This window comes from Poecilia reticulata, linkage group LG23 (genome assembly GCF_000633615.1).
Source record: "Poecilia reticulata strain Guanapo linkage group LG23, Guppy_female_1.0+MT, whole genome shotgun sequence".
Taxonomy (NCBI): Eukaryota; Metazoa; Chordata; class Actinopteri; order Cyprinodontiformes; family Poeciliidae; genus Poecilia; species Poecilia reticulata.
In genome coordinates this window covers 15,245,955-15,261,939 of record NC_024353.1, presented here as the reverse complement: position 1 = coordinate 15,261,939, position 15,985 = coordinate 15,245,955, and the positions used below count along the sequence as shown (strand labels likewise).

The window sequence follows — 15,985 nt, the reverse complement described above, 5'->3', positions numbered from 1 at the left end:
TTAGCTGGAGCTCTTCTGTGACCCTCCAGCAGCAGCTCCAAAGGAAACATTCAGGTCTGTGTGACAGTAGGGTCGGCTGTCACACCTCACTACAGGATTCTTCTAATCAATAGAAAGTGGTTGCTGTCCACTGTCACCACATGCTTGCTCAGCATGAGGGATTGCTGTGAGGTCACAACTAAGGATTAAATTGGTTTAGATAACTGATGAATTTTCATCAACTGAACTTGGGTGCTTTGTACTATAACTTGAACTGTGCAGTATGAAGCTGGATCTAAAGGAAATGTTATTCGATTCCCTGGAGTTAGCTGAATTACAAAGTGTATTTCTATATGTTGCATATCAGTTTAGTTTGTTTTCTGAAGTGCATTGAGATGAAATCTGTTGTAAACTGTTTCCGTTTAATGTTCTGACAGGAAACGGAATTACATTCAGCTGAACAAACATAAACATGATTTACTCAACCTCTGAAGAAAGTAACAGTTAACTGGAGAAAACTCTTTACTAAACAAAGATTCATTTGAAGCTCCAAAATAATTCTCCTCAGTCTTTCAAACAAAGAAGTTCACATGAAAAACACATTTAGTAATAGATTATATTTAAGAAATGTATACTGCTTAATTATATACAAATAGCTTATAGTAAGTAAAAATTGTAGGCACACAGGTTCTCAGCAGTAGTAAAGCTGCCACACAAACAGCAGCGTGAAACTCAAGTCAGACACTCTGGAACTCCTGATAATGACACTGAGAAAAGTCATCGTAGACATTTTGAACAGGTACTATTCAAAGTGAAACTGATAAGTCAAAACTGCTTTTAAGGAAATAATGATGCAACCACCTGTGCTTTAGTAAATGTCCAGCAGCTGGAGATTTAAACGTCTTGGTCCGACACTCTGCTCCACACCCAGTCAGAGATGACACCACTCAAGCTGACAAACATGACGGCCATGCCGAATGTCAGGAACATGGTGGCCTGAAACAGGAAATGGTTTCACAGTTATTACTGTATATTTTAAGTTTATGAATAACCTGAAAGAACTCCTGCTCTTTCTGAAACCATCACAACATGGCTCCTTTATTAACCCTTTAACAACATTTTTACCAGTGTTGCTCTGAAAAGTGGCTCATTAATGAGTGCAGTAGAGGCACAGTCCACCAGGTGTTTGCTAATTGCTGACGGCTAGTCTGAAGGAGCTCTGTAAAGCAGAAGCTTGGAAACTGCAGCTCAGAGGAGGAGCTGTGCCTTGAATACCAGACTAGGTCCACTCAGGTGTTTTGCACAGCTGAATGGTTGCCACGGGAGATTAAAAGATTTCTCACATATGCATGAAAGAATCAAAGCAACACTCCAGGCTTGTTTTTGAAGAGGGAATAACATTAACATGATGTAAAGTTCAAAAAGGTTGAATTTACCTAATGCTGCCCCTTTAATAATGTCTTACCCCAATCTTCTGAACGGACTTCATTGATTCCTTCTTGACTAGTTTGATGTAGAGCGCTCAGGGCAGAATGAAGATCAGCATTACAGCAGAAGAGGCACCTGGGAAAGAGGAAAAATGGCAAAATTAATCCCAAAAAGTCAATAATAAATTGTTAGACAGATGTTGAGAACATGTGCAGTTACAAACCACAAAAGCCAAAAATATCTCTGATGCTGGGGACAAAGATGACCAGAATGCTGGTTCCTGCTAGCAGGATCAGGGTGATGATAATGTGACGGATCCAGCTGAAGTCTTTTCCTGGGAACAGCAGGTGGCCGACTGAGGTATGAATCTGTTCAGAACCAAAGATTAGGTCATTGGACTTTGTAGACCAAATAACTAATGGTGGACCTTCAATACTTACAGGGAAGAGCACCACAGGAACTGTGAGTGTGACAGCGGCCAGCACAGCCAGGCGAACAACCAGCAGGAGAATATCGTCCTTGTAGTACCTTGAGTAGGTGTGGAGCAGCTCAGGTCCCACATGGACTGAACAGAAATATGACAGAGATCACTTTAGTTACATTCAACACCAATCATATGTAATTATCTAGCATTAGCATGCTAACACTTTGGACTAAGATGTCCCTGATATGGCTGAAAAACTAAGATCAGTCGTATCCATCCTGATGTTTTAGCTCATGCAAGGGGTAGGTTTAAGTGTTGATTCTCCAGGAAGGGGCAAGACTCACTAAGTACATCACAGTTGCTATCTCCACTGCTTGAAGGATGATGGAAATCACAACCGTGAGCAACTTGTCCAGACCAACCACTAACTGAGAGCGGACCCACTCAGAAAGCATGAGCCGCTCAGAAAACCTCCAGATAATTGATTAGGATGGGACAATGAAGAAATCATCCATTGCTTTGTTTGTTGTGCTTAAAGGGTTTGAGTTGGCAAGTAGATAACCGAAGAAAAGCTGTTTCTTTTTGCTTTGCATCGCTGTGTTTTAGTAATATTGAGAACCCACAAACACCACATGGCCTCTGGCAACATGAGTTTATTCTGACTTTGTCTGTGTTGCTGTTTACTTCAGTCTTACTTATCTAGAAGCACACAGAGGTATAGCTTCCAGAGATAAGCTAGCTTCTGGCTTCTTTGTCCCGTCTAAGTCCATCCGGAGCTTTGCTTGCTGAACATTTCACTCCATTTGCTATACTATCTTCCAATTAGCCTACTGTTACGCCAGACACACACGCACACAAACGCACGCACACACACACATTCATACGCATTCATACCCGTTTTCATTTACACATGGTAACTTGATGGCACTGAAAGGCTGACAGGATTAGGTTCCCTTTTGTCTGGAGTGTTAATGCCAGCTGCAGCCATTGTTCTTTGTTAACTTGACACTTATTTCAATTACTATAGAGCTTGTTGAGGATGAAGTGGAAAAGAAATTTCCACTTCGTCAACCCCAGTCACTATGAAAGCAACCATCGGCTGTCTGACACCTTTTTGCTACTACAGCATGAAAAATGTAAGCAGTTTTGAAGGTACAGTAAAAGGGGTTCAAGTCTAGTATTAGCAAGATGTACTACAGCTTTAAAATCTTGCCCAACTTACTGTTGAAGGTGAGGTATCCAAAGAGGGCAGCCAGCAGGTACATGATGAACATGGCCAGGAAGGAAACGTTGGCCACATTCTGCATCTTTCGGCGTGAGCGGCTGTTCAGGGAAGGAGAGTTTTATTTAGACGGCAGACCAAACTTTAAAGAAAGACAGTTTAGTGTAAACATTATAGGACTTTGAGTTAAATCCATGCAGCAGCACTTACTCTTTGAGCTCCTCATACATGGGTAGGATAGTAGGATGGCACATGAAGGCAAAAGTGAGGATGGGTACAGCATAGACAGTCTGGAGAGAGATTAGAAGTTATTCTACCAGTATTATTGAAAATATTCAAACCTGTTTAATCTGTGAGAGATTTATTTACCTGTGAGTTGAAGACAAAGTATTTAGGTTTGCAAGTATCATCATCAGTAGTGGTGTTGTCGCTGTGGGGGGTGATGTTGAACATATGCATGGTTTCATTTCCAGGATTAGGCAGAGGGCATGGCGTCTGGAACTTCTTCATGATCACCTGCAGGAATATATAGAAAAATATATTTTTGGGTGGTACTATATTTTTTATAATGCATAGACTTAAGATTTTAAAGGAACGATTAAATCTAGTCACTAAAGGAGGAATAAGGAAAGAAGGTGGGGTTGTACTCACCACAATCAGAAAAATCACCATGCAGAGTAGAGAGAGACCACTGGTGTAACCAAGGTAACCTAAGGGAGACAGAAAAAAAATGTATTTTCTGCTTTAAAGCTGCCTCTTCTACTTTTATTATTACTTAGGAACAACATATTATGACACACTCATGCACGCACGCACCTTACCTAAATTCCTGAGTAATGAAAGAGGCAGGATCACAATAACTGAGACCAGAATCACAAGGTAATCTCCATTGATGTACCATTCACTGAAACACACAAAAATAAGTCTCTCAATTCACTGACAGTTATTTGTTACTTGATTTGATTAAAAAAACAAAATCAATGTATTAGTTTAGAAACTAAAAACAGGATCTTTGTACTTGTCATACATTTTAACTTAAGCTCTGATTGAACATCTTGTTTCCTGCTCTGATGCATCAGCCTTCACCAAAGCTGAGTTAAAAAATACAAACATTCAGACTTCCCTCCTGCATTTCCACAGCTGCAATCCCTCCCCATCCTAAATCCAACCCCCATTACCATCACAGTCACAATTCATTACTTTAGTTAAATTAAATTAATTTTAAACTGAATTAAAACAGAACAACTCTAGCTGTTAGTTTGTCAACTTTTTTGCAACATAAGCAACACTTTTAGCTTGGTGTTTGTAATCTACACTGAACAAAAACATAAAGGCCCCATATCAAATGTTGTTGCCATGTGGGGTTAACAACTGTAAATAAGCATTTGCTGACATTTTATTGTACAAAAGTGATATTTCTCCTGATTTGTGTATAATTTTTAATCCAACTTGCTGTCAGTGAGTTTTACTCAGTGAGTTGTTTTTTTCCTCAGTGCATGGGTCAGGCATGTCCAGTGGGTAATCAGACGAAATGAGCAACAACTGGACAATCCTTGGACTGGGGACAATAAAAGGGCCCAAAACGTCACATTTTGTCACAAGTCATAAAGCCTCAGATGTTGCAAGTTAGCATGTTGGATGCAGGACCGTCCACCAGAGCAGTAGCTGCACGGTTCAATGTCCACTGCCTGACCAATAGGCCGTTTAAGAGTTTGTTTCCAACAGACTGGCACAAATCGACCTCATCCTCGTCGGCCATGTGTGACCACTCCGGCACAAGATCGCCACATCCAGCTCGTCCATCTGTGGGATCGGCTGAGACCAGAGACACACACAGCTGAGACTATTGGTCCGAACACCTCAGACTGTCTGTATCCGCCTACAAGAAGCCATCTGGGTCAAAATCAAATTCCTCAACCTGACCCCTATTATGTTCAAAGGACTGTCAATCCGCCATAAATGGCCATATCACGTTATTAATGCCGATATGAAGATCAGTAATTACTGGAAATATAGTTTGAGTTTCTCTATATATTGCGTAACCCAAATGTTTAGAAAACTCTTATACAGTATATGACATGGATATGGCAGCTGATTTGCCATATCCATCCAGAATCAGATATATTTACCAAATTTGTGGAAGAAGAAAATGTCTCTGTGGCGGCTGGTTGTTTCGTAATAATAAGGTAAAAATATGAATGTTTTTTTTGTATCCAGCATGTGTGGGTTCCCAACAAATGTTTGGAGGCTTCTGTACAAGTCCTGCATGCAGGCAAGGTCAGCCCTGCTGACCCTCTCTGCACACCTGATTGTTACTATAATTGGTTTTATAATATAAATATTGTCATCCACTCTGAAAAAAAAATATTTCCTATACTTTCTATACATGTTAGTATCAAGTTTGCACCAGACAGAGTAGAATATGAAAAATCTATTGCCTGTTGTCACTGAAGACATGAAAGGTTCCCTTCGCGTTGAGACATGGTCAGAATGAAATGTCCTGCTGTAAACCAATTTGTTATTGCAGCAAAATTCTGCAGCAAGGTGTGAAAACTGCCGAGGTGTGACATGACAACCTGTCACGTCAGGTAGTTCCCTTTTAAGTACTGATTCCAGTTGCAAAAGTTTTTTTTAAAGTCAAATTTAGCTACTCACCCATGACTGGCTCCAGTAAAGAACTGAACGACAACAGGGAGCTCATATTTGATGATGTAGAGGTAAGTCGACATGGCTGTAGAGAAAAAAAATAAGAATAAGGAACAATCAGTACAGCTGATTAAAAATGTAAAGCTAGAATGCCTGATATCTGGTGAGCAACAAGAAGTTCAATTATTGATGACAAAAATGTCTGTATGATGTAAAACTCATCCTGATCTCCATTTGCCAATGTCTGCCTGTTTTCTAATGTATTCAGAGTTTGGACTCAGTGAAGCTGTTTAAATCATTGTTGAATAACACAAAAAACAACATTTTACTACTTAAAGGTCAGTCTCTCACCTCCAATGTTCTGCATGGTGATGGAGCAGGAAGCAGCCAGTTTGCCTGGGATGCCAAAAGCTTTGTAACCCAGTGACTCGTAAACAAGAGCACCTGGAAAAAGAGGAAAAACCCAAAGAGTTTTAAATCTTGACATTTAAATATAATCAAACTTAAAAAGCTGCTGGAAGATGCTGTGATGGTGCAGGGGTAAAGCACAACCCATGTACAGAGGCCTTAGTCCTAAACATGGACCTCACAAGTTTTGAGTCCCATCCTGATGACCTTTGCCCCATGTCTTCCTCCTCTCTCATTACCTACTGTCCTGTCTAACCGCGCTCTAATAAAGACCAATAGAGCCAATAAAACCTTCAAAAAAGCTGCTGGAAAGTCAGAGCTGCTGCTCACCTGCTTCATTGGCTGTCTTCAGCAACAAGTGGACAGAATACAAGGAGAAAATGGCAACGGAAACCAGGAGAATCCTGCAAACACAAGAGAGAGGAGGACGTTGCACAAGACAGAGTAGAATATTAAATGACTTGTGTGCTTGCAAGTTGTCTACAATAACCTCCTTCTTGCTAGAAGTGAATGTTGTCCTCTCTTTTTGCCGCTGTCATGATAGACGTTAAAAGTTCAAAAATCAACAAACTCTCTGTCAGGGTCACAGAGCTGTTGGCCAGGATCTTGGGATCTTGGAGTGTTTGGAAACATAAGGACCGGAGACCTTGAAGAGACACCTGCCTGAACTGGAGTTGAGAAACGTTGGAGCTAAAAAATGAGTTTTCAGGTTTTAGGTGATGGAAAAGTTCTTACACAAACAGGGCGATGCCGGTGTTGGCCATGGCGAAGGACAGACCCAGGATGCCGCTGCCCATGATGGCGATGCTCAGATTGAAGATGGACATCCTGACGGAGGCACTGCCCTGGTGCTGAAGAGGAGAAAACAATGAATTTTCAAGTAATAGAAAAAAAAATTACATCTAGTAAAATATGCAACTTACCCTTTCGGTTTCATAATCCTTCTTGCTCGCCTTATGATCAGAGAGGAAGTTTTGATTCTCTGTATCTGAATCAGGATATTGCCTTTAATAGAAGACAGAGTCTTGTATTAATTGAGTTGACAGCATGTAAAGGTTTTTTTTTAGTGCGTTTGTGAAGACAATGTGAAAATGAGCCTCACTCATCCAGGGTGAATTTTTTCTCACGCAGAGGGAGATCATTCCTGATGGAGCTGCAGCTGCCATGTTCTAGCAGAGGATTCAGGTATGAGACTGTCGCTTCAGCAGTAGGTTGCTCATCACGGGGCACCGGAGCTAAAAATAAGGAAACCCTATTAATATTTCTTATTTAAGATGCTGTAATAGACATGTACTTACACATGTGCTGTCCCATTGCAAGGGCTGACCTGGGTTCAAACTGCTCATGTTTTTGTTGCTCATGTTGAGGTGAGTCCCATCGTCCTGGTGCTGTAAGAGAAACTACAGGACAGTCAGGAGGACTCTAGAAACAAAAATGATTGTTATAGTGTAACAAAAACTGCAACTTGCCTGTTCGCTTTCCTTCTCTTTGCTTGGGTTTTGGCCATGAAGGGAGTTTAGACTCTCTGCATCCAAATTAGAGCCCTGGCTTTAAAAGACGAGAGAATTTCATGTTTAATGCATTGACAAGAAGTAAAGTTTTGTCGTTTTGTCAGCACTAGTTAAGACGAGCCTCACCCATCCAGTGGCTGCTCTCTCCTGAAATTAAGAGGCGACTTCCGACTCTCGTCAGAGCAGCAGCTGCAGTTGCTGTGTCTTCCATCTTCAGTAGAGTCCGAATGTTTCGTGTCAGTTTCGGCATCAGGCTGCTCGTCGCTGGACACCGAGGCTTAAAATAGTGAAATCCAAAATCAGACTTTATGTTTAGGTGTGCAAACATATGTGTGCCAATACAAATTGACCACAGGCTGAAATCAAACCTACCACTAGAAGGACTTTCCTGGGGCTGAGAAGAAAACACAAAGTGATCAGTGACGAAAAACAAAAATGACTACGGAAATACAAATAAAGATTTAGCCAACTTACAGATTTTATATCATATCTCTTCTTGCTTGATGGAAGAAGAGCAGAGAGTTTTGTGTTAATTGAGTTGATAACTTTAAAGACTTTTTTTTAAATGTGTTTGTGAGGACATGTTTTCATGAGGCTCACCAATCCAGACGCTCCTTAAAGCAAGGGAAGTCATCACTGATGGAGCTGCAGCTGTCATCATCTTCACCAGCGTATGGCATCTTAGAGCTGAAATGCCAACAAGAATATGGGGAATGTAAAAAATAATTACTATAGTTCATTCTGTCTAAACTGTCTTTAGTAAAAACTGTGCCCTTTCAGAGCATCCTGTCAATACACAACCGACATGTTCTCTACTCATCTTGATCAGGTAAGCCCCAACACAGCCACATAGTCAAAAAAACCTATGAACTGTAGGTGCAATTCTGGAATGGGGGAACAAGTATAACTTTTATAGAGTTATAAAATAAGGACCAGCAAATACACAGTGGAGCAGAGGCAGCTCCACTGTGTATTGAACTGAGACAGAGACTGCTCAGTGGGATCAGGTGCAGCTATAATGACTGGGCCATAATGAGTATGGCATAATGAGTATTGCTGTAGCAACCTGTAACTTAGTTGGAATGTGTGAAATTGACGTCCACATGACTGAACTGAATTGACTAAATATATCCGTGTATAAACTGGATAATTACTTTGTAAAGAATCTTGAGACGACTGACATCTTGAAATTGAGCCTCTGTCTCTTTAAGAAGCTCCTGCTCTTTCTGAAACTCCGCCTTCAGCCAACAAGTTGAATGCTACTCACAACATCGCTCCTATTTTAAGCCTTTAGCAACATTTTTACCAGTGTTGCACTGAGAAGTAGCTAAAAAAAATGAGCTCAGTAGATGCACAGTTCTACCAGATATTTGCTAATTGCTGCTGGCTACTCTGAAGGAGCTGTGTGGGGGAGTTATGGGGGAGGGTTATGAGGCGGAAACATGGTGCCAGGAGGTCCATTTGGAAGATGAACTACTTTTAAATAGTGTATCAGAATATAAAGTTATTAAAACACAAAACAATGTCTTTTGGGAATCATGTCAAAGAAGGTATGCAGATACATTGGAGAACTGTTTATTGCACACTATAACACCTGCAACCTAAAATCTATTTTACCCAAAGTACACAGGCAAAAACAGGTTTCTCAAGTCCCCGCTTTGGTTTGAGTTTCTATAAATAAGAGTTTTAAGTGATATTAAACAGAGTTTTGTGTGGATGGAAGACCAAAACGCATAGAAATGTATTCGTTTTCCCAGCTGTCCCATTATGAGTGGACTAGGCAGATTAAAATATTTATATATTATTTTGCAGAAAAGGTGCAAAATAAACCATACCAAAAGTCAGAAAGCACAAACATGGAATTGATATTATTGTGTTCAATTGAATTTCAGTTGTTTTTTTTCTGTAATTTATATGTGAAAAAGAATCAAAGTGAAGAGAAACGGCCTCGTGCAACATTATACAGTAAGGACAGATGGAACCAATACGCAGTAACAATAACTCAGTGCAGATCACAGCTGAGAACTGGGTAGTTAAAATAGTTATAAATTCTAAAGTTTTACATGCATTCATCACACAAGCTGCCTGAAGTCATATATTTGTGATATTATCATTAGCAGCTTCATAGTTTTTCTTTAGGATTCCAGACTAGCAGTCCTATTGTCTTTAGAACATGTCACTGTTGCATAAAACAGGCAGACAGTTTGCACAGTCACATATAAAATAAAGATTTTTTTCCCCCCCCAGGATGAGTAAACAAACCACCAGTCGAACCAAACTAGTTTCCATACCTTTAAAAGTTGACCTTGAAGCGAGGAAATGAAAGTAAAACAAAGGGAGGATTTAAAGTCCGACTGTAAAAAGGATTACAGCATTTCGCCTGTATTTGTGAGTCAGTAACCTACACCTGTCAGTAAGATGACTCTTACTGACAGGATCTTTGATACTAGTCAAGGATTTTTCCAAGTAGCAAAAGAAGTTAAAACAGCTAAGACGCTCGAAGAAACTGTTTTTGTCACCATCAGCTCAGCTGACGTTTAGGGGAGGAGGGGGCTTCCGGGGCAGGCGTCTGGTCCTCAAACAGTCAAATGGAAATTTACCAACAGCGAAAAAAAAGAAAAAGAAAAGAAAAGAAGCACGTGATGTTCAATGACACCACAATAATACAACAATATAGTTGTCATATCCTGTTTGCTTTCCCCCCAGAGCTTGTAAATTTGATTACTTCCTGTTTCCTTTGATCAGCTTTAGCTTTTGTCTTTACTTTCATCATAGTCTTCTTGTTGTTCATGCAGGTTGGAGTTGCACATTTTTTGCATTTATTTACAGATCTCTCTTTCTCTCTCTGTCTTTCACTCTCTCTCTCTCTCTCTCTCTCTCTCTCTCTCTCTCTCTCTCTCTCTCTCTCTCTCTCTCTCTCTCTCTCTCTCTTTCTCTCTCTCTACCATTTCATTCTCTAGTATTCAAGCTCCCGGTATTTACCATAATATGTTAAGTGGTAATATGTTCATTTCCACTTAACATATTACCTTCAACTATATTAGGTTACACAGGCCTAATCCCTATTGTTGTGAATTAGGCCCATAACGTCTCTCCTCCTTCTGTCACCTGGTCTCTGTGTTGTTCCATGGCTCCCTGTGTATTCTTCCCAGTTTTTGTATGTTATTTTTGGATTCCTTTCTTAAAACTTATATATATATATGTAAAATTTTACCTAACAGACTTTTGCTTACATTTATGTTTAATAATGCTGCATTTAGCAGATTTTCTCAGTCACTTTGGCGCATTTCTCAAATCATCCTCGACATTTCCAAAACGGCAGGCGCATTTCTTCAAACAATTCATACAAACAGCAAAACACCATAGTTAGTCTCTTTCTCAAAACCCGGAGCGTCTCTCAAAATGAAATATCTGTGTCAATGAACACGTCAGTGCCTCAGAATCACAAATCTTTGTTATACAGTCACATTTATTAGTCATACTGACAATACAGCGGGGCACTTTGGAATGTTTTGTTGTAAACTACTGCTAAAGTTTAGATGACAAGGCTTGTAAATTGTAATTGTGAGAAATCTATTACTAGAGACAGGACTAGATTCACATTTACACTTTTACTGTGATTTGTTGACAGGTCTTGCTATAAATGATCCAGAAAGGAAAAGAGAGCACTGCAAAGCACAGAACTAAAGGAGAGGTAGAAATGGGAACATAAGACAATCTCCTTAAGGAAAAATCTGTACGATGTGAAGATGCCTGAAGTGACAACCTTAAACTTCACTTGAATTCATGTTTGATTCTTTTTTTCAAATATGCTATGGTCATAATATGGCACATAAGTTGTATCTAAATGATTTAATATATCTGAAGGTCAGCAGGCCTGTGCTTGGATTGTAAAATTAAGCCTTAACTTTCTATAAAATCTGGATAATCCCAGTTCAATCATGATTTAACAAATTTCAGAGAGAGAGAGAGAGAGAAAGAGAGAAAGAGAGAGAGACAGAGCATCTCCAATTGTGTAGTATCCAACATTGACCACTAGAGTTCGTCATTGAGAAGAGAAAAGTTTGTGAGGAAAATATTTGGCTTCTTTTCTCTCTTACTCTCTGCTTCTCTGTTTTAAAGCCACAGAGGAAGGCTGCCATAGCTTTCCTAGCTATATGCCAAATAAAATGGCGTGAGAAATTAAAGAATATTTAGATTATAACAAGCATAAATGGTGCACATAAAATCAAGATGATTTAGATGATGACTTCATTGGTTCCTTTATGATAAAAGTGTATAGCATAAATAACCTTCTTGCATCCTTCAGAACACGGTGACTTGGTCACCGTGGTGACCAATAAGTGACCAAGTCACCTATTATTACCAACCTGTTGCCGCCAACAGGATTCGGCTCGTGTTCTTCACATTACTACAATTCCTGAACAGTTCAATATATATATATATATATATATATATTAAAAAAAATTCCCAAAGTGCAGAAAAGCTGAGACATTGCGCTTTCACGGCATATATGATACATTACGGTAGCCATACGGGAAATTTGTGATATGAGCTTGACCAATCACAAGAAAGATTCTCCGTTGTGTCATCAAATAAGTCTCTAAAATACTCGTGCACTTGTAACCGGATTTGTGTGTAAATGCAGTTTTGTGTGTATGTTCCAGGTGACGTGTGCGTACTTTTTCAACATTTATAGGCGTAAGATAAGGTTTATTTCATTTTTAAGGTTTACAAATCCAGTATTACACACGCACAGATATTTTTACACACACACAAATCTTTTTACGCACGCAGAGATATTTTGAGACTATTTTCACCCCATACATTATGAGGATCATTACTGAAGTTTAAATGTATTTGTTTTTAAAGTTTTTTCTCTGCAGAAAGACTCAGACGGAGAAAAAGGAACAATTAAAAGATTTAATGACAGGAATGAATAACAGTTGGGTGTGGATCCTTTTATGCAGAGCTGATTGATGATTGGACGCGCCGGTTGAGGTCCAGCGCTGAGGTGAGCATGACGTCGATGGGTGAACGGAGGGGGCGGAGTCTTCCAGCTTGAATTTTCCCTATTAGCTCCATGTGTAAGCCAGAGAAACAGCAACAAAAGCATTAATAACAAGATGAATGCCTGAGGATCAACATCAACCTGCCGTCTACTACCTCCTTCTCTACTACCTGCTATGTGACACATAATAAACAATTGGAATGTAAATTTACTGAAGTTCTGTTTATTAACTGTTTATAAATATGGTCAGTAATGGACAGTAACTGCATCTCCTGAAGTACAGCAGTGACTGAATGTAATTTATATTTTGCTTAAGTTCAAGTGTTGCAGCAAGAACAAATGTGAACATGTACTTTTTGCACATCTGCATTTGATATTACATATTATAATTTGTACATATTATAATTTCCTTTGTGTAAGATTGAAAGTGTTTAATGTTTGTTTTGATGTAGTGAAAGTATTTAAAGTCTTTACTGAACTACATCAACTTTTGCTCATGACTCTAACATGTTGCTAAATAAAATGTAACTGAGTATTTATAAGTCCTATAAAACTGAAATAGTTTGTAAACATATAATATTGAACATGCAGTGAGCCCAAAGGCTCTGCTAGTTATTGAAAGTATTATTCATATCAACATAGCAGAAAGTAACATGTTTGTTTAGTTTATATTCCTAGGCAGCTTGACAAGCTACATTAAATGTAACAAGACAATTGTAGAATATTTTTGCTTACAGAGACTTCTTAATTCATTTGTTGTTTCTGTTGATTTTCTTTATTTAGTTTTTTTCAAATGTCATCAGTTCCTGTGTTTAAATATTCAACAGAATTTAAAGTTGATTGATTTGTAAGAATGTGTTCTTGCCATTATTATGCCATTTCCGTTACATTACTTGAAAATTGTTTCAAAACAATATTATCATTTATCGCAATAAGTTCTGGGACAATTTATTGTCCAGCAAAAATTGTTATTGTGACACATTTGGCTGTGTGTTTGGTTCCTCTGCTCAGGAGTGACATGACTGTTGACCAAAGTTATAAATGACTGGAAATAAACTGAAAGTGTTTTATAAAGTTTTTTGAGATAACAAAAATAAAAAAATTAAACTTTAAAGGTTGAGATTGGAGCTACTGCTAAAATATTCCCATTTAGAATATTATTTGGTAATCAGACGTGTCTTCCTCATTACGGAAACCCAACATTTGAAAATAAAGACCAACATCAGACATGATGAACACAGAGAATCGAGGTTCAATACATTTTATTTAAAATTTTTTTACATTGAATATAATACATCAAACCAAACGCTCATAAGAAAATGATTGATTTGACGTTACAAAAATATTTCTGTTTACAATGTTTTCAAAAAAGTTGAATTAAAAAGATATGAATGTTTTTAATATACATGTAGTACTGCATAAACTGCAGCATTTAGTGTCTTGACAGCTTAGCACCTCTGTGGACAGTCACAGGACATTAGGAGGAATATTAAATCGGTTTGACTTACATGAAAAAAGACTAATAATATGTGCTTTTTAGGACATATTTGGTACAGTAAAAAACAACAACTTTAAAATAAAAGTTAAAAAAAGAAAATAAATTCAGTTCCTCTCTAGTAACAAAAGAGTTGGAGCCTCAGTGACCTTGGTCGTTCATAGAGTTCACGATCCAGTCGTAGATTATAAAAGTCATGCAGCCAAACATGACAATAAATCCTAATATCAGGAACATCGTAGCCTGGTGGAAGAAATCATTTCACAGTTAATACTGCATTGTTTCAGTTTGTGAATAACTTCATAGATCCATTCATAAAGCTTTCCTTTTACTACAACTTAAAATGTTTTTGGCATCAGATGTGTAGAATAAGAGACATAAATGTTTAATAATGTCTTACTCCAATCTTCTGCCTGGATTTGAATGACTCCTTCTTAACCAGTCTGAGATAGAAAGCTGAGGGCAGGATGAAGATCAGCATTGTAGCAGCAAAGGCACCTGGAATGAGGAATAATTGTAAAGTTAATCCGAAAAGGTCAATAATGCATTGTTAGAAAGATGATGATACATATTAACATGTGGAGTTACTTACCAATAAAGCCAAAAATATCTCTGATGCTGGGAACAAAGATGGCCAGAATGTTGGTTCCTGCTAGCAGGATCAGGGTGATGATAGTGTGACGGATCCAGCTGAAGTCTTTTCCTGGGAACAGCAGGTGGCCGACTGAGGTACGAATCTGTTCAGAACCAGACAAAGATTAGCTCAATGGACTTCATAGTTTTAGTGACTGACTGGATCATTAACAGTAGATCCTCAATACTTACAGGGAAGAGCAGCACAGGAACTGTGAGTGTGACAGCGGCCAACACAGCCAGGCGAACAACCAGCAGGAGAATATCGTACTTGTAGTAGTTTGAGTAGGTGTGGAGCAGTTCAGGTCCCACATGGACTGAACAGAAATATGACAGAGATCACTCCATTTACTTACTTCTTATGGCTAAGAACAGTTTGATTTAACGACAACTCAGCTACAATTATATGTAATTATTAAACATTAAAATGCTAACACATAAAACCAGGGTGTGTACTATACCTAAAACAGTATCCTCAATGTTTTCTACATGGAAAATTTAATTTTTGTTTATTCCAGAGAAGGAAACAGAGTCATAGTGAACAACTCTCTGGAGCTGTTGTACTGTTGCCCACCCATTACCCCACTCAGACAGTGTCATACCTACAATCAGATTAAAAGCCAACTAAAAGAAGAAAATCTATCTTAAATGATTTGACACCTTCTAAATATTTACATTTTCACGTCCTTCAAAGTACTGATTGAAGATCAAAGTACTGAGGAGAAGTAGGAATTATCATTAACCTCTCCTGGACACAAACTAGCACAGCTTCAAACCCGGTCCCAGGGTTGTTGCATTAGCTCTTCAGTCCCACCTCGCTCCCTGGAACCTCGAGAGTTGTGGTTCCAAATGGACCGGCCAAACAGGGCTGGATTAAAGTTATCCAGCATAAAAAAATTGCCATTATAATCCATTCTTACCCTTAAGGGTTTAAACAATAATAATGGTGTATTCAATTGTATTTTATTTTCTTTTGGTTTACATTATATTCAACAAGCTGAATGGGGAATTCACATTGTGTCATCACATATTAAACAAATAAATATATGTACATTTTTCTCTGTAGTGGAAAAAACGTACACTGTGGTCCCAATAATTGTATATAAACAATAAAATTAAATGATTGGACTTAAAACTTTGAGCTAAATCTGTGGTAGCCTGAATGTCTATAATCCTCAGCCTGCCTTCTGCTCTTTCCCTTCACACCTGCATGTTATATATATATATA

The 15,985-nt window shown here is 38.6% G+C and overlaps 2 protein-coding genes and 1 long non-coding RNA gene across 3 annotated transcripts in view; all 3 read right to left on the bottom strand.

The window, feature by feature from the left end:
- LOC108165872 (uncharacterized) overlaps positions 1 to 656 on the bottom strand; it is a 6,230-nt gene extending 5,574 nt beyond the window's left edge. Inside the window, exon 1 of the long non-coding RNA XR_001776201.1 lies at positions 86 to 656. This is a non-coding gene — a long non-coding RNA (uncharacterized LOC108165872). The remainder of the gene's footprint in view (positions 1 to 85) is intronic.
- Positions 657 to 670: 14 nt separating this feature from the next.
- On the bottom strand, positions 671 to 10,167 carry LOC103459644 (sodium-coupled neutral amino acid transporter 2-like). The gene is made up of 22 exons (XM_017302757.1): positions 9,910 to 10,167; positions 8,219 to 8,305; positions 8,093 to 8,117; positions 7,991 to 8,012; positions 7,745 to 7,895; positions 7,577 to 7,655; positions 7,435 to 7,507; positions 7,210 to 7,342; positions 7,031 to 7,112; positions 6,843 to 6,958; positions 6,438 to 6,511; positions 6,051 to 6,143; positions 5,709 to 5,784; positions 3,875 to 3,957; positions 3,705 to 3,763; positions 3,423 to 3,569; positions 3,264 to 3,343; positions 3,054 to 3,154; positions 1,848 to 1,972; positions 1,631 to 1,775; positions 1,445 to 1,542; positions 671 to 975 (listed from the first exon to the last, which is right to left on the bottom strand). Exons 2-21 carry the CDS (start codon positions 8,296 to 8,298, stop codon positions 1,502 to 1,504), a joined length of 1,785 nt encoding a protein of 594 aa, XP_017158246.1. The 5' UTR covers positions 8,299 to 8,305; positions 9,910 to 10,167; the 3' UTR covers positions 671 to 975; positions 1,445 to 1,501.
- Positions 10,168 to 13,876: 3,709 nt separating this feature from the next.
- LOC103459645 (sodium-coupled neutral amino acid transporter 2-like) overlaps positions 13,877 to 15,985 on the bottom strand; it is a 13,000-nt gene continuing 10,891 nt past the window's right edge. The window contains exons 13-16 of the mRNA XM_008401401.2: positions 14,950 to 15,074; positions 14,717 to 14,861; positions 14,525 to 14,622; positions 13,877 to 14,367 (exon numbers count right to left, since the gene is read on the bottom strand). Coding sequence (XP_008399623.1) covers positions 14,266 to 14,367; positions 14,525 to 14,622; positions 14,717 to 14,861; positions 14,950 to 15,074 — 470 coding nt within the window. The 3' untranslated portion in view covers positions 13,877 to 14,265. The remainder of the gene's footprint in view (positions 14,368 to 14,524; positions 14,623 to 14,716; positions 14,862 to 14,949; positions 15,075 to 15,985) is intronic.